Consider the following 18,463-nt stretch of genomic DNA (forward strand, 5'->3'; position numbering starts at 1 on the left):
AAGATTGATTTACAAAATCGAATTACTCTGCTGGTTGAAATCTCTTACTTGATGGTAATGATGGCAAGTACCATGTCATAAACACCCTAGTCCACAACCAGCAGAGTAATTTGATTTGGTAAATGAATCTTCCTCTTTAAAATGCACCTCTTTTAAAAGCACCCTAAGTCCTCCATAGTGACGTTGACATTCTTAGGATACCGCAGTGGTTTTCCATTGCCTTTTGAAGCCCATAACACCCAGTCACCCCTGTAGTCTCCCACCCAGGCCTTACCCTACACAGCTTCTGAGATCCCTCATGAGTTTGGGAGATCCCAGGGCAGTGTTGCTGGATGCCCTTATTTGGTACGTTTGTAAAAAAATGGTGTCTAATGGGAAGGATGAGAGTTTGTCTTGGGAAAATATTTTTGACTTATCTTATTTATTTAGATTTATATTCTGCTTTTTGCACTTTTTTCAGCACTTCAAAGTGGATTACATTCAGGTACTGTAGGTATTTCCCTATCCCCAGAGGGTTTACAATCTTGAAAATCTCTTTAAAATGTACATCTTGGGTCAGCCCCATGTAGGATGGGATGAGACTCAGAAGAAAGTCCTTTGTAGAAAAACTACAAAAAACACACTCCAAACAAGCCTTATAGTATTTTAATACATTTCTACTTACACATATCCTGACAGTTACAAGCATGAGCGTCATGATAGTTTTCAAACCGAATATCTGTCAAGAGACCCTAGGTGGAACAAAAAATATGCATGTTTAAAATATTGCCACAGCCTTACCTTGTCTCTAGAATGCAAGAGTGAAACAAGTGTGAACCTTTTTTTCTCATACATGGCTTCCATCCAGAGCTACTGTAACATATGCCTGAGCAAGCCCCAAGATGGGCTGGAACAGCAGTCATGTTTATGGAACCTTGACACAGAAAATATTGTCAACTACTGCACACCTCTGAGCTCCACATTTCCACAGAATGGCTGCCCCTCAAACATGTTTTGGATAGACTTAAATATTGCAACAAGCTTTAGTTAAAACAGTCACATCTGGGAGAGGGTTACAAATGACATTACCATCTCTGGTATCTAATTGGGTCAAACTGTATACATGATGTCATAATAACAAAGTAACTATCAGCAAAGAAAGACCTCTTGGCCACTCGATCTGCCCTGATGTTCCCTTAACTACTCTGTCACACCACACAGCCTATTGTATTTCTGGTCACCTCCTTCCCTAGACCTTACAGCTACCTTATGTATCTGATCCATGTATGCTTGAATTCAGTCACTATTTTGGTTGCTACCATTTCTGTTGGAGCCATTTCAGTCACATATCCCCAGCCCTCCCAGTAAAGTATCGTTGAGGATATCAGAATTGCATCCAGGATATCACAGAACCACCTCATACTATTCCACGCATGGCTGTTCCCAGGAAGCATTTAAAAGATTTTCAAAACTAGGAACTTAAAATATAACACTTTGAATCCAATTTCTCTAGCCTGCAAGTGTCTTTTTCTTTTACTCTTTGTGGAACGTGGTCTATCATAGGTTAGGAAATAGCCAAAAGGAATAAGTAGGTAGACTGGCTGTTTCCTTAGGTGCAAAACAAAACAGAAAGGAAATTGCTCACCTTGTAGTGCTGGGTACAATCAAACTCAAACACAGCTGCATACGCTGGCTTCCTGGGGCCTGTCTAACCATTCTGGGCCCTGACTCCTCATAGTATGATGAGAGGAGCCACCCTTCACCCAGAAAGCCTTACGGGCTGATCCTTAAAGAGGACTGGACTGGAAAGCTGTGGCCGGTTTTTTAAGGTGGTTTGAGAGAGTTTCCTATACACTCCCTCATTCTTATTTAAAGAATATTGTGGCACAGTATTGGTTTTCCAGTCAAGCACCAAAACAACCTCCTTACCCCATCAAAATGCTCAAGTTCACTAAGTCAGACAGAGCCTCTTGAGGGCATCCACTATCTCTACTTCTGTTAGATTCTGCATAAGGAATTCTCCAGTCAATTTATTTAAACATGATTTCAAAATTGTAGCCAATACTCAGCAAATCACTACATTTTATAAATCTAATTTTATGAAGAAGAGGTTGTTGGTTTCATATATTTATGCTTGCCCCATAGCAATGAATTTTTTATTTTTGTAATCATTAACCACCAACCTCCTTCCACCGTGTTATGAATCACACAAAAAAATGGCAGCCAAATATAGTGACAGGCAACAGCTTTTGCAGTATAAAGCAAGAAAGGAGCTATTGCGTATGACTTGTGTATTAAAGCAGACGACAACGGTTTTCATCATTGGCACATATTAGCACTTCATGAAGTATTCAAAGATCCCTCTTTGATATTTACCACCAGAGGTTTTAACATTTGGGATAAAGTGGTCCATGTGCAATTACAGGAAGAAAACACTCCTATTGGCCCCCTTGGACACTTTGAATGCGGACAATGTAAATGGTGTCAATTCACTATAACAGGCAAAGAATGGCAGGAACCCACCATGGAGTACAGGATTGTTAGAAAAACGCATACCAATTGTTTTTCCATGAATGTCATATATGCCATAGTCTGTCCATGTCCAAAACTTTATATGGGGCCCACAACACGCCTAATAAGAGTGAGGCTCACAGAACACAAATCTCGGTTTAATACAGGCAAACTTACAATACCGATGGTTCAACATTTATTAGAGGCCAGACACACTTTTATAGATCTGAGGTGGACTATCATCGAACAAATATATAGGGCAATTAAAGGAGGTGACATCGAGGCTCATTTAGATTATCGTGAAGCCTTTTGGATTTATACCCTTAATACGTCGATACCAAAGGGCATGAATGAGGAGTTGAATTTAGCATCAGTATTATAAATATACAAGTGAGACATTTTTGTGTCAATTCATAGGCATCTGTTGGTGAGCATAAAGGTGATTCTGATCCCCTTTTCTCCCTATTGGCTAGCATAGAAGTCTCTGGTGATGTATATAAAGGGCATTGCCATAAAACAAATGCCAGTGAATGGCGGTGGCATCAAACAGCAGTTGGAGTATTGGAAGGAAGGCATGAAGAAATATAATTAACAACTGTTGATTTCATGGAAAGGATCTTCCACATTCAAGACAATTGGACATCCCCTGAGGAAGGACCTTTGGTCTGAAACACGGCATGTTGGGGAGGGCAGTAAGCGTTTTCTTTGTTTTTCAACTATGCCATATAGAGCAAGCCATACAGTGGAAAGTTAGAGCTAAAATTGAATTTTCATGCCATTCACTTTGGAAATCATTTTGAGAATACTTAAAGAAAAAATTGCTGCCAGTTTTTTGAGCATTTCAGTGTGATTCATAATACAATGGAAGGAGGTTGGCGGCTAATGATTACAAGAATAGAAAATTCATTGCCATGGGGCAAGCGTAAATATATGAAACCAACAATCCCTTCTTCATAAAATTAGATTTATAAAATGTAGTGATTTGCTGAATATTGGCTGCAATTTTGAAATAATGTTTAAATAAATCGGCAGAGGTAGCAAGTAGTTGGTTACAATACAATATAATGTGAAATAGCCAAAGATGTTTGGTATAGTCCTGGTTTAATAAGGACTTGCAGGTGATTGGCGAGGTCCGGTATTTTGATTTGATTTATATAAAATCACCTGGGTAGTGGATTTCAAATATAAGTTTGTCTCACAGACAGATGTAAGCCATCTTTGACATAAAGCCTTTTACTGTTCCATATATGGCCCAGCTTCCAATGTATCCAAAACTTTGTTCCTTACACCAAGTTTCGAGCCATGCACTGACGTTATCTATATGGCTTAGCCTCTCTTTCCCCTTTCCATGAACAGGTAACACTTCTGAAAAGGCAATTGTCTTCACCATGTGACTAATCTGCTTCGCGAGAGACTGGAAATCTCCCTGTACCACTTGGATGCTGTTTCTAGCAAGGTCGTTGGTTCCCAGATGGATGATAGTATTAAAAGAGTCTTTGCTTTTTTCTTTGATTGCCTTGACTATTTGATTAGCATTTCTACCAGCTGATGATCCTGGAAGGCTTTTAACTGTAGTGTTTCCCTCGAAAAGAGTTCCCAAATTAGTGTCTTTGATGACTGAGTCACCAAGCACAATGAGCTTTTTCTTATGGTTATTGATTGTATTATGGAATTTCTGCGTGCATTGGGTTTCTTCTCTCTTTTCAGATACCATTTCAATCTCAAGATTAATATCTTTATGTCCTTCCCAACGCAGGCCTTCTGGTGAAACATGGCCTATGTTGTCTACTACATTGAGATTTTATGAAATACTGCTCCTTGAGTAACATTCCACAGTGATTTGAGATGTTGTACAACTATTTGTTTAGCATGGTCAACTTTTGATACATTCCACCAAAAGACCTACTTTTTTCACGTAGATAAGCAGCTGAATCAGCCATGTTGTCTGGGAGTCCCCAGCTGTCATACTGAGCATATTGATGTGAGTAAGGTATGTTTATTTTGCTCAATATGGGAATTATAGTTGGACAGTTCTTATGAAAGTATTTTATGTGTGGAACATGTGCTCTTCTGCAGTATAGTCCGCCCCATGTGTGCATCATCCGCAGTTTGTTTGTCTAAACAGTAATGGGATGTGAAAATATGCAGTGATGACCACGTTGCCGCTTTACAGTTGTCTATCGGGCCGATGCAATAAAGTGCGCTCAGGCTAAGCTTGAGCTTGAAGCTCACTAACTCTCCTTGCTGATGTGAGGGCAGTTAAGAAGAATACTTTCCATGAAAGGTATCGTAGGTGACAAGTGTCCAAAGGTTCAAATGGTGGTAGTATCAGTTGTTCAAGGATTATGTTAATATCCCACGGCACTGGCAGCTTCTTTGTCGGTGGACATGTAATACTACTTTCATGAATTTGGATATGAGAGAATGACATGATATGGGTTCCCCGTTTAGGGGAGTATGCATGTTGATGGGCCTATTAGTCATTCCCGCGCGATCCAGAAAGTAAAATGCTAAGAAAAATGCTAAAAAAAATCAACCCAGCACGTCACGAGCTTGATGCAATCCCTACACGCATTCTGAAAGAAATGGCGCACATCATCGCCCCAACCATAACGGCAATTATCAACAAATCACTCGAAGAAGGTGAGCTTCCAACCGAACTAAAAACTGCAACTATCACTCCTATACTAAAGAAGAAGAACCTAGATCCCGCTGATTTGAATAACTACCATCCTATCTCAAACCTACCCTTACTCGCAAAGATGACTGAGAAAGCGGCACTGGTACAGCTGAACGAACACCTAGAGAACAACAACATTCTACATACCTCACAACATGGATTCAGGAAAAATCGGAGTACGGAAACACTACTCGTCAACCTCTCAAACAAAATAATAAGGGGTTTTGACAACAAACGAAGCCACCTTCTAATCCTTCTCGATCTATCCGCGGCATTCGATACTGTAGACCACAAAAACCTGTTATTAAGACTTGCAAGCATCGGTCTCTCCAGTAAAACTCTCAACTGGTTCACATCATTCCTAAAAGACAGATACTTCAAGGTCACCATTAACAACAAATCCTCCAATCCCCTCCCACTGGAAACTGGAGTACCTCAAGGATCCGCCCTCTCGGCCACCCTCTTTAATATCTACCTATTCCCACTCTGCCACCTCATCTCAAGTCTCAGCATAACATATTATATGTACGCCAATGACATTCAACTCCTCATCCCAGTAACCACCACAATTAAAGATGCACTGAGCTCTGCAGCCAAACACCTAATCTCAATCAGAAACATGCTGAACCAACTAAAGCTATGCCTCAACATAGACAAAATCGAATGCATCCTCAGAGGTAGAAACAACTCAGAACAAACAACCCCAATACACTCCCTACAAGTTGATAATCTCAACATCCAGCTGAAAAATTCAGTTAAAGACCTCGGAATCTGGATCGACAACGAACTAAATCTAAAAAAGAACATAGCAACTAAAACTAAAGAAGGATTTCACAAGCTTCACATCCTGAAACATCTAAAACCGCTTCTTCACCAACATGAATTCCGAACAGTGCTGCAATCTCTTATCTTCAACAGCCTCGACTACTGCAACTCACTCCTGATTGGCCTTCCTAAATCTACATTAAAACCACTACAACTGTTACAAAACACCGCAGCCAGAATCCTAACCGGCAAGAAGAAATCAGAACACATCACCCCTGTTCTGAGAAGTCTTCACTGGCTTCCAATCGAGCAAAGAATTGAGTTCAAAACTCTAACAATAGTTCATAATGCTATATACAAAGCAGAAAACACCACACTCAACAACATGATCCAACAACACAAACCTCGACGAACGACCAGAACCACCGACAAACTACATCTAGACATCCCCTCTCTTCCTTTGGTGAAGCTCACTAACACTAGGAACAGAGCCTTCTCCACAGCAGGACCAAAATTATGGAACTCTTTACCACAATACCTAAGCACACTGAGCGACATCAAATCCTTCAAAAAAGAACTCAAAACCTAGATTTTCAGCCAAACGTACAGAGATGGCGTGGGCTAAGTGGCATATCACTACCACTACCATTACCCAATTTCTATTCCCGGCTACTCACACTAAACCATTACCCAATGTCCATTCCCGGTTACTCACACTAAACTTGTTCAAATGTTCTCCTCTCCCACCTCCCTCCCATCCAATTCTCTCTACCCTCCATGATCTCCTTCAATGCACCCCCCTTATAACTAATGAATGATCCGATACTCCCCGCCTACAATACCATTCATAGCGCCTACAATACCATTCATAGTGAGGATTTGTTGGGTGAATGGTGTGCTTTTTGTAGTAGGCAAGCGCACGCTTACAATCTAGAGTGTGAAGTTTCTGCTCATTGTCATTTGCATGAGGTTTTAGATGAAAGGTAGGTAAGGTGATGGTTTGGTTAATGTGAAAACTGGAAATCATCTTTGGTAGAAAATTGGGGTGTGTGCAAAATGTCACTTTGCCATGGTGAAATTGCAGATAAGGAGGGTAGTGAACTAAGGCTTGAAGTTCACTAACTCTCCTTGCTGATGTGAGGGCAGTTAAGAAGAATACTTTCCATGAAAGGTATCGTAGGTGACAAGTGTCCAATGGTTCAAATGATGGTAGCATCAGTTGTTCAAGGATTATGTTAATAACCCAGCACTGGCGGTTTCTTTATCGGTGGGCGTGTAATACCGCTTTCATGAATCTGGATATGAGAGAATGACATGATATGGGTTCCCCGTTTAGGGGAGTATGGTAAGCTGCAATAGCACTTAAATGCACTTGGAGTGAGGCCGTGGCTAGACCTTCGCTGTAGAGAAGATGGAGGTATATCAGAAGGTGTTCTGGTGGGCAGATGACTGCGTCCATGCCCGCCGTTGAACACCAGGAAGCATAGCGTGACCACTTTCTTTGGTAGTTGAGTCTGGTCGATGGTTTTCTCGAGGAGACTAGTATGTCCTGAAGAAAAGGAGGAATGTTTAAGTTTTGGTACACAAGCCTTTCAATCTCCATGCCGTGAGGTGCAGGGAGGAGTGAAGAGGATGAAGGAGTGATCCGTTCTCCTGGGTAAGGAGCCGAGGGCTGTTGCCCAGGGGAATTGGGTTGTGAATTGATAGCTGTATGAGGTAGCTGTACCATGGTTGTCTTGGCCATGCTGGCGCGATTAAAATCAGATCCGCCTGGTCGTCGATGCATCTCTGAATCATGCGAGAGATGAGTGGTATCGGAGGGAATGCATACAGTAGATTGTGAGACCAGCTTATGAGGAATGCGCCTTGAGCTAGTCTGAGTGGGCTTGGGTAAACCGACCAAACGTTCTCCACTTTCCTGTTGCGTTCTGTCGTGAAGAGATCGACGGAAGGAAGGCCCCAAGTGGAGAATATGTGATGCGCAACCTCTTGATGTAATTCCCATTTGTGGGGGTGAAATATTCTGCTGAGTTTGTCTGCTCTGGAATTGCTGATTCCACGCAAGTAAGTTGCTTGCAGAGAGATGGATCTGTAGTGGGCCCACTCCAGTATCTGGACTGTTTCCCTGCAGAGGTTCCAAGAATTGGACCCTCCTTCCTTGTTTATGTAGAATATTGTGACTTGGTTGTCTGTGTGAACCATCACTGTTTTCCCCTGTAGGGGTTTTTCGAAGGCTCGAAGGGTGTTTCTGACTGCTCTGAGTTCTAGAAGATTTATTGTAGCGTGCATTCCTTTGTGGACCATAGTCCTTGAGTTTGAAGATGGTCTAGGTGAGCTCGCCATCCCTTGGGAGAGGCGTCTGTGGTGAGTATTATCTGATGTCGAGGGGGTCATAGAGGAGATCCCGTTAGTAATGTCGAAGGGAGTAGCCACCATTGCAGGTCTCTCTTCATGCTGATGGTTAGGGCGATGGGAGTTGACAATGGATGTAGGAACTGGATCCATTGATTCTTCAGACACCATTGTAAGCGACGAATGTGTAGTCTTGTATGTGGGACTACGTAGATGGATACTGCCATGTGTCCTAGAACTGTTAGGATTTGGCAGGCTGGAACAGTCGTACTGCGAAGTAGAACTGAAGATAGTGCGGAGAGAGCTAATGTTCGTGGGTGTGGCAGGAATGCTTTGTCTTGGACAGTGTAGATTTGACTTTTCGTAGTTGATTAGGAGACCTAGATTGTCTAGGCAAGAAATAGTTCGAAGTAGATTGTCCCGTAAGAGAGTCTGATTGGGTGCTACTATAAGCCAATCATCCAGATAAGAAAATATTTGAACCCCCTGTCGATGGAGGTGTGCCACCGCTACTGCTAGACATCTGGTGAAGACTCTTGGGGCAGAAGAGAGGCCAAATGGCAGAACTTTGTACTGGAAGTGTCAGTGAACACATCCAATCGTTGGGTCGAAGGAAGGTAAGAATGGACTTGAGAGAAGTCATTTTGTACTTCTCTTTGTGAAGGTGTCTGTTGAGTGAGCGTAGGTCCAAGATGGGACACAGCCCCCCTGATTTCTTGGGAATAAGGAAGTATTGTGAGTAGAACCCTTGACGAAATTGTGGGTAAGGCAATTTCTGAATGCACTTGTTCTGGAGGAGCATTTTGAGTTCCCGAAGGAGAGGTCCTCGATGTGCTGTTTGATGCTTCTGAGGAACTAAGTGTGGGAGGGTTGGGAGGGATGTGAAATGGAGAGAGTAATCTTGTTCTATTATTGTCAGGACCCATTGATCGTACATGATGTGGTTCCAGGCTGGAAGAAACTGGGACAATCTGCCCCCTACTAGAGGTGTCTGCATCGGTGGCAATAGTAGTTCTAAAAACCTGGCTGGGTTTTTGAGGGTTGAGGGTCAGCTTGTTGACGAGGCTTACGAGGGGCTCTAGAATGCTAGCGTGGTGTTGGTAAGGTTGTTGCTTGGAAGGCTGATAGGTTGGAGGCTTATGGAATGAGTACGGCTTATAGGCTCTGAATTTGATTCTTCTGTAAGTATTAGAAGAAGAATATTGACACCTGGATGTGGAAGTTTGATGAGGGGATGTGAGTGAAAGAACTGCTGTTTTTTGTTCTTTGAGTCAGTAAATTTATCTCCAAATAGATTATTGGGACGGCATGGAAGGTTCACTAACTTATCATGTACGTCGTCCCTGATGGCACTGGATCTCAACCATGCAAGTTGTCTTGCTGCTATGGCATTTACATAGACTTTGGAGGAAATCTCAAATCCCTCCTAAATCAACCGAAAGAGGTGTGGCAGACCTTCTTCTAGATTGTGGTATTCTGCAGGCAAATTGGCCTCTGGGGATCCCTGTTGCAAATGTGGTTTCAGAGCCTGTAAGTTTTCAAACAGATATTGCGCTAGGTAGAACTGATGGTTCTATATACATGTGTTTAGCATACCAGATTGAAATGACTTTTTTGCGAAATCATCAAGAAATCTATTATCTCGAGCTGGTGGTGTGTTTGAGTGAAGTCACAACTTCCTTTCCTACTGCATAGCAGACTCGACCACTATCGAATTATGTGGGAGTTGAACTGCTGAATAGAAGGGAAAGTCCTTCATGTGGTATTTTAGGTCTATTTTTCGTGATATTGGTGAAGTGGATAGCGGGGTATCCCATGCCTTCTCCATTAGTGCAGTCAATACCGAATGTTGTGGGAGTGCTACCGGCTCATTTGGAGTATTAAAGATTTTTAAAATCCCTAACATTTCCTGTTGTGGATCTGGAATTTTCTTTGTCTCTACATTGAGCATTTGACCTACTTTTTCCAGAAACTTGGAATAAGTGAGGTCTTCTGGTGGAGAGGCGGGTTCAGGTGGGACCTCGGCTGGGTCAGATGGATAGCCCATTGATGAGCCTGATGAAGAATCTGTATCTAAGATTTCTTCAATTGGCGAGGAAGGTCCCCTCAGCAGGTCTTTTGGAGATGGACAAGGAATAGCAGGGTCTTCTGGAGCAGGCGGTGATACGGCTGGAATATGTTGAGGTGGCAGATGTGACTGCTCCACTGACTGTAGAAACTGAGATAGTATGGAAGTGATCTGGGACATAGCTTGGTTGGCTAATCCCGAGGTAGAAGGCATAAAAGGTGGGTCCGCTACAGGTGGTAGGGTGGCCCTGAGTGTATCTGCCTGTGTGCCTTTAGTGCGTGGAACCTTCCCTGGAGGTCTAATAACCGGTTGAGGTACAGGTGGTTCAGCCGATGGAAACTGAAGAGAAGCCCGATAGTGCACCTGGGGAAGATGATGCGCTGTCTGACAATTGAGGAGGAGAGATATCCAGCCAGAGTTGATGACCAGTAGAGGTGATACCTCCCAAAGTCTTTTATGACCGGTGGTGTGCTTCTTGGGCTTCAGCTGTGTCGGCAGCATCAGAGGAAAGAGATTGTAAACCGATGTGATGTATCCTACGAACGTCGGTATATAAAAACAAACAAATAAATAAATAAATAGATAAATCTACACTGGTGTGCATCGATTGTGTCGGTGGTGCGTCGGCCGGACGTGGATGCGACGCACCACTGTCTTTGCGTTGAGGCGCTGATGCCTCAATGGAGAGTCGGCACGATGAGCTTCGGTGCGTCGATGACATAGATGTAGCATGCTGCCGCGATGCTACTGGTGCATCTCCTGCGCCCTGTGCTGATTTTTGGCAGGGCATCGTCGGCGGGTGTTCTCACCAGGGGGGGGGGGAGGTCGACTGAAGAAGCTCTTCTGTGAGAAAGGGACTTCTTTCTCCTCTTCGGGCTTGGGGAGGTCTTGTGGAGGCCTCCGAAGGTGTGTAAGAGCCCGATGGTCTTGTTTTTAGTTGTTGGATCTTGGCAGCTCGCTGACGCTGCGCTCTTAGGGACATGCGGCCGCAGTCCTCACGGTTTGCCTGGTCATGATCTGAACCCAGGCATAAATAACAAGATATGTGGCCGTCAGTGACCGACATAATCTTGCCACAGGCACAGAATTTAACCCTGGTCGAGGTATCCTGCTGGATTGACTCTCCTGTGGTTTGATGGTTTGTTTTTTTTACCTCACAGAAAATTTCTTCTCAGGAGAAAAGAGCTTCGTGTGCGAACAGTCACACAGATAAAAACGGACTGAGGAGCCTCAGGCAAGCGCGGGAAGATACAAGAGGGAGCACCTAGCTGAAAGACTTTACTAATCTTAGAGCACTCCGCCACCTAGTGGCACAGAAGATGTATCCCAGACAGCATGGCTAATTCATCTGCTTATTTATGTGAAAATTGTTATTTTCTTTTACCGCAATCTGATTTCTGTGGTCATGCCTACTTAGTATAGTGACAATATTAATAGGAGGAATCACAGAAAGCAGGATTTTTTGTATCAATTACATCTTGAGTGTGGCATACTTTTATGCCAGTCCCGGGCTGGCGTAAAATTTGCCACATTGCAATGGGCACATTGGCTGCACGTGAAATTTTTTGCATTGTGGATATTAGCTAACAGCCTCATCTACATGGAATTTACACTTGATGAGCGCCATTAGCTACGTGGTAGTTTGGATGCGCGTTTTAGATACGTAATCCCTGTATTGAATTGGGGGTTATGGACGCACGCCCAAAATGCACGTCCAATCGCGTGTTAAGCTGTGAGCTAGCTGCAGTGCATGGTAGTGCATCAGCCCCACTGTGCTCTGCAAGGACGCAGTGAAAGTCTCAAAGGCTTGTTTCAGCACAGTCTAACTTACGATTTGAAGGATCCTTAAAGGCAGTGCCATCTTCCGCTAGGACAGTAGTCTTGCCTGTGATCACTGCTTCCAAAGCACCCCCCTTAGGCTGCTGAAACACACTATCTCCAGCACCTCTTTAGACAGCAGGTATAACTTAGCTACAGTCTGTGCAACCTTAAACTGAGATTCTGGAATTTCCTATTCTTCTACCACCATGTCCTTCATGCAGGGCCGGTGCAAGCGGATTTGACGCCCTAGGCGAGCCTTCTCCCTTGCACCCCCTCCCCCCCCCCCCCCCCGGGTCACGCCGCCACCCCCCCAGTCTCAGCCCCGACTCCTACTTCATTCTCGATCACGCCCGCCGACTATGTGGTTTTCTGGGTCATGAGCAGGTTGGGCACTGCTCACGGCCTGCCAAATCTCCACTCCTCTTTGCCACCGCTTGCGGCCCCATATGGCACACACCCAGTGGCACACCAAGGGTCTCTGGCGCCCGGGGGCCAATGCATTTGTGTGCCTCTCCAGCATCCCCCCCTTAATCCATCTTGCACTAATGCTTAAGGTCACAGAAAATCAGTGGCGTCTCTAGGCAGAAGAATTGTTGGGGGGGGGGGGGGGGGGGAGCCAAAATGAAATTTCTTCATCACACCCACCTCTATAGCATGGATCCTGCTTTAAAATTGGTTATAAAAAAAGTGTTAATAAAAAAATCCAAAGGGTCTTCTGAGTAATTTTAAAAAGCTGGCCAATTTCACACTATAAAATTATTTGATAGCCTCATTCAACTAATTCTATATGGCTATGAAGTCTGGAATATATAGGAAGGGACAGAATGTCAATACAAATCCTGCACCTCCAGTTCTGTAACTCTGTGCATCCACTGAAATTCCCCCAAACAATGGAGGTTGGATGTTTCCCTTACAGCTCATCATACTAAAAGATATTTTCAAATTCTGGTGTCACCTCACAGTAAAAGCAGCACAAAAACCTTCCACTGCCAGGCACATTGTGAACTAACACAAAACCCCGCAAAAAAGACACTCAAAAATCTATATTGTAATCCCATTGTAACATAACAGTACATAACTTAGTTGTTCTAAGTTGATCTTAGTTGTTTTCCCAATAGATTGTACTTTATTATATATTATCCGTTCATTATTTCGATATGTTCCATGTAAACCGCCTCCCCGGCGATAGTTATCTCTGTTAAATGTGAACCGGAGTGATATGTATTGTATACAGGAACTTCCGGTATATAAAAACCAAAAATAAATAAATAAATAAATAACAGTAATAACACCGAGGACTCAAACAACAATAACCCTACCTGTGAAAAAGCAAGGGTAAATATTACACTGGGACCTAGAATACCAATACACCACCTACTGAGGAAACAAAACAAACCCGATTGCTATAGATCCCTATACAGACACTATATGCTAGCAGAATCTCTCATCATGGTCACACACACAGAGCATAGGCAGACCCTCACCAAATACAGAATAAAGTTATATAAAGTATAAATAGAAATATGCAGACAAAAACTGCACTGTAAAACGCATCACGCCAGACTCTATACAGTGTAACAATGGAAAAACAAAAATTTCACCATTCCTCGTGAAACAAATCAATAAAATCAAGATATATAAATCATTAATCATAATTATAAAACCAAACAAATAAAATAATTTCAAAACAGCTGATGAATAGAATATCCAATAATTAAAGACTCATGCAAATTTTGAAAGCTTTACCAAACACTAATAAAATATTTCAAACAGCAGACACATTACATACTACCCAATAATTAAAATGGTAGTCAATCAAGAAAAATGAACTTAAAAAGCCACCTTTACTTACCCTCTCCAGCAGTTCTCCTATTCCTTTCCTTTGCAGGCCACACCAGAAGCAGCAGTAGCTGCTGAAGCTGTCCTCACAGTCCTCTTCCTTAGGGACCACAACCAGTCTCTTCTCTCTCTCACACAAACACACTCCAGTCACACCCTCAGGACCAGTTTCTGTCTCTCACACATCAATCATCTCCCCAACCAGTCTCTCTCTCTCTCTCACACACACACACAGAAGCACACACATACCAGTCATCTCCCTGATCAGTCTCTCTCATACATACACACGTCACCTCTCTGGCCAGTCTCTCTCAATCACACAATGCTCTTGCTCTCTTTTACTTACACACAGGCTTTCAATCACACACATGCTCTCTCTATTTCACTTACACACAAGCTCTCAATCACACACATGTTCTATCTTACTTACAAACAGGCTCAATCACACACATGCCCTCTCTCACAGCCACAAGCCAGCCAAAAACATGCTCCATTTCTCTCACGCACACACATTGACACACACAAGCACCCTCCCTGACTCACATATACACCACAAACATACAGAAGCACCCTCCCTGTCTCACATACATGAAGCACCCTCCCTGTCTCACTTACACATTACACTCTCACAGAAGCACCTTGCTTTCAGACTTGCAGCATTTTTCACTTTTACTAAAAGTGAAAGTGATGCTCCCAACCATTAAATAAGAAAACCACATTCCTATCAGAAGGCAAAATGACACCAGGTTCTGTCCTCCCAAGGGACAGTCACCCACACCGTACAGCTTCTCTTGTTTTACACTTTCAGGCAATAAAGCAAGTGTTTTTCTTCAAACTATCAGTCGTATGATTATTCATGTGGGAGATATGGAACAGAAAGACATCCTTAGCTTCCCTTTTAAATGGGAAGATTCCAGTCTTAGTCATTTAAAAATATACATTTTCTAACGGCTTAAAAAAAAAAAAAAAAAAAAAGCAAAACTGTTTCAGATTGGAACTATTCTAATCTTCATGCTTAAATTATGCTTAAAAAAACAAAACAAAAAACCCCAACCCCACCTGGCATCAGTATCTTAAATTTGTGATTTTGCTGAGATGAACATTTTAAATACTTTAATTTTTTTTTTACTTTAGTATTTGTCTCTACCCACTTTGTTAAATTTTATTTTCCAGAAGAGGGATGCTTAAAATTCAGTAATTTCATCTTTCATCCAACTTTTCAACAAAACCAGCACAAAAGTTGAGGTATATATATTATCACATTTCATTTTTTTAAACTGGCAGATTCCTTTCTCACATACATATCGCATATACACACACAGAAGCACCATTCCTTTCTCACATACACACATAGAGGCACCATTCCTTTCTCACATACACATCACATACACACACACACAGAAGCACCATTCCTCACATCACATACACAGAAGTACCATTCCTTTCTCACATACACACCACATACACACACACAGAAAGAAGATCGGCGCAGCCGGTCTAGCTATTCATGTGGCCGAAGAAAGGAAGATTGGCACAGCAGAAGATCAGGCGCCGAGACTTAGGGGGCTCCGCGCCAGGCAGCCAGCCCCCGACTCACCCTGCCTCCCCCCAGTGCCACCCTCCTGACGCCTATATGTATTATCACATTTCATTTTTTTAAACTGGCAGATTCCTTTCTCACATACATATCGCATACACACACACAGAAGCACCATTCCTTTCTCACATACATACCAAATACACACACACACAAGCACCATTCCTTTCTCACATACACACATATCATTCCTCCTCTATGTGAGAAAGGCTGGCGCTTCTGTGTGTGTGTGTATGTGAGAAAGGAATGGTGCTTCTGTGTATGTGATGTGAGGAATGGTGCTTCTGTGTGTGTGTATGTGATGTGTATGTGAGAAAGGAATGGTGCTTCTGTGTGTGTATGTGAGAAAGGAATGGTGCTTGTGTGTGTGTGTATTTGGTATGTATGTGAGAAAGGAATGGTGCTTCTGTATGTGTGTATGCGATATGTATGTGAGAAAGGAATCTGCCAGTTTAAAAAAATGAAATGTGATAATACATATACCTCAACTTTTGTGCTGGTTTTGTGCGGGCCTAGCTCGCCTAGTGGTTCCTCCGGCCCTGCCTTCATGGTTTGTGGGAAGGGAAAATATCCTGTAAGTTTCCTGATACCTTTCAAAGGGGCTGATGCATATTTTTTTATTGTAAATGCTACGCCCAATGTAGAGGAAAATTAGTTCTTACCTGTTAATTTTTGTTCCTGTAGTACCACGGATCAGTCCAGACCATGGGTTGAGCCTCCTGTCCAGCAGATGGAGACAGACCAAAACTGAAAGGGTGTCCTATATCAGGACAGAGCCTACCCTGTTGCCCTTCAGTATAACCATTGTCAAAGCAGAAAACAACAAACATAAATAGGATCAATCAAGTAACCAAAAAGCTCAATTGAGCAACTCAATAACATTGTAAAGAACATGGTAGAACTAAGCGCTCTTGCATATACTTGGTTCTGAACAACCAAGGCTTCCGGTGTAATCGTCCGGTGTTCAGTAGAAAATGAAGTATCGACTTTTGAGAATCTGCAATAACAAGCGTCGAGTGAACAGTAAGAAAAGAGAAACAGGGAAGGGCGTCTGGACTGATCCGTGGTACTACAGGAATGAAAATTAACAGGTAAGAACTAATTTTCCTTTCCCTGTACGTACCTGGATCAGTCCAGACCGTGGGATGTACCAAAGCTTCCCTAAACCGGGTGGGACCGAGACAGTCCCGCTCGAAGCACTTGCCGCCCAAAGGAACCAAAAACCGGTGCTTGCACATCCAGGCGGTAGTGTCGAGCAAAGTATGCAGGGTCGCCCATGTAGCGGCCCTGCAAATCTCTTGCGGAGAGACCAATTGGCTATCTGCCTAGGAAGTAGCTTGAGAACGCAACAAATGAGCCTTTAGGTCCTCAGGAACCGCCCGACCTTGGCAAATATAGGCCGAGGAAATCGCCTCCTTCAAGCACCGCACAATAGTAGTCTTAGAAGCCGGTTTGCCCCGATTGGGACCACTCCAGCGGACAAAAAGATGATCAGAGACCCGAAAGTCATTGGTGACCTGGAGATACCGGAGTAGAACTCGTTTGACGTCAAGTCTGCGAAGATCGCCCCCAGCGGTACCCGCAATCTCCTCTGGAGAGAATGCTGGAAGTTCCACCGACTGGTTGACATGGAAAGTGGAGACAACTATCGGCAAGAAAGAAGGCACCATCTTGAGAGAAACTCCTGAATCGGAAAAACGCAAAAAAGGTTCCCGACAGGACAATGCTTGAATCTCGGAAATCCACCGAGCGGAAGAGATACAGACGAGAAAGACCGTCTTGAGTGTGAGGTCCTTTACCATAGCCTGACGGAGAGGCTCGAATGGAGCCACACAGAGAGCCCGGAGGACGAGATTAAGACTCCACGATGGGCAAGTAGAGTGAGCAGGCGGTCGCAGGTGCTTGACTCCCTTCAAGAACCTAACCACATCTGGGTGGCCCGCTAAAGGATGACCCTCGACCCATCCAAGGAGAGAGCCGAGAGCGGAAACTTGAACACGCAGGGAACTGAGATGCCCTTGGAGAGACCCTTCTGTAGAAAAGAACCAACGAGATCAAAGCGGAGCATGCTGAGACGCCCGACTCCGCACAAACAGTCTCAAAGACTTTCCAAATGCGCACGTAAGCTAGAGAAGTCGACTGCTTCCGAGCTCGCAGCAAAGTGGAGATAACCTCCTTCTTATAGCCCTTACGCCTCAGGCATCTCCGTTCAAAAGCCAGGCCGCTAGAAAAAAGTGATCGGCCTGGTCGAAAAATACGGGCCCCTGCCGAAGCAGATGAGGAAGATGGCATAGATGGAGAGGTCCGTCTGTCGCTAGGTTGATGAGATCCGCGAACCACGGTCTGCGAGGCCATTCGGGTGCTACCAGAACCACTGGCCCACGGTGGAGTTTTATCCTTCGGAGGACTTTTCCCACCAGAGGCCACGGAGGGAACACATACAGAAGGACGTCCGTGGGCCAAGAAAGAGCCAGAGCATCCACTCCCTCCGAGCCGTGCTCTCTCCAGCGGCTGAAGAACCGGTTGGCCTTGGCATTGCGCAAGATCGCCATGAGGTCCAGGTGAGGGGGACCCCACCTGTCGACGATCAGATCCATGGCTTCTTCAGAGAGTTCCCACTCTCCCTGATCGAGTGACTGACGACTGAGGAAATCGGCCTGTACATTCTCCTTGCCCGTTATGTGGGAGGCCGCCAGGCATTCCAGATGCCGTTCCGCCCAGTTGAAGAGACAGCTGGCTTCTAGAGCCACCAGGCGACTGCGAATGCCTCCCTGAAGGTTGATATAAGCCATGGTGGTGGAGTTGTCAGAGAGAACCCTCACCGCTTTGCCACTTATCAGGGGCAGAAACT

At 43.9% G+C, this 18,463-nt stretch overlaps 1 protein-coding gene across 3 annotated transcripts in view; it reads right to left on the minus strand.

Moving 5' to 3' along the window:
* Nucleotides 1–18,463, minus strand: part of MAJIN (membrane anchored junction protein) — a 165,046-nt gene that overhangs the window by 14,352 nt on the left and 132,231 nt on the right. For all 3 annotated transcript variants that reach the window (XM_029613450.1, XM_029613452.1, XM_029613451.1), the window contains exon 9: nucleotides 665–731. In XM_029613450.1, coding sequence (XP_029469310.1) covers nucleotides 665–731 — 67 coding nt within the window. The remainder of the gene's footprint in view (nucleotides 1–664; nucleotides 732–18,463) is intronic.

The sequence above is a fragment of the Rhinatrema bivittatum genome, chromosome 8 (genome assembly GCF_901001135.1).
Source record: "Rhinatrema bivittatum chromosome 8, aRhiBiv1.1, whole genome shotgun sequence".
NCBI classification, from domain to species: Eukaryota; Metazoa; Chordata; class Amphibia; order Gymnophiona; family Rhinatrematidae; genus Rhinatrema; species Rhinatrema bivittatum.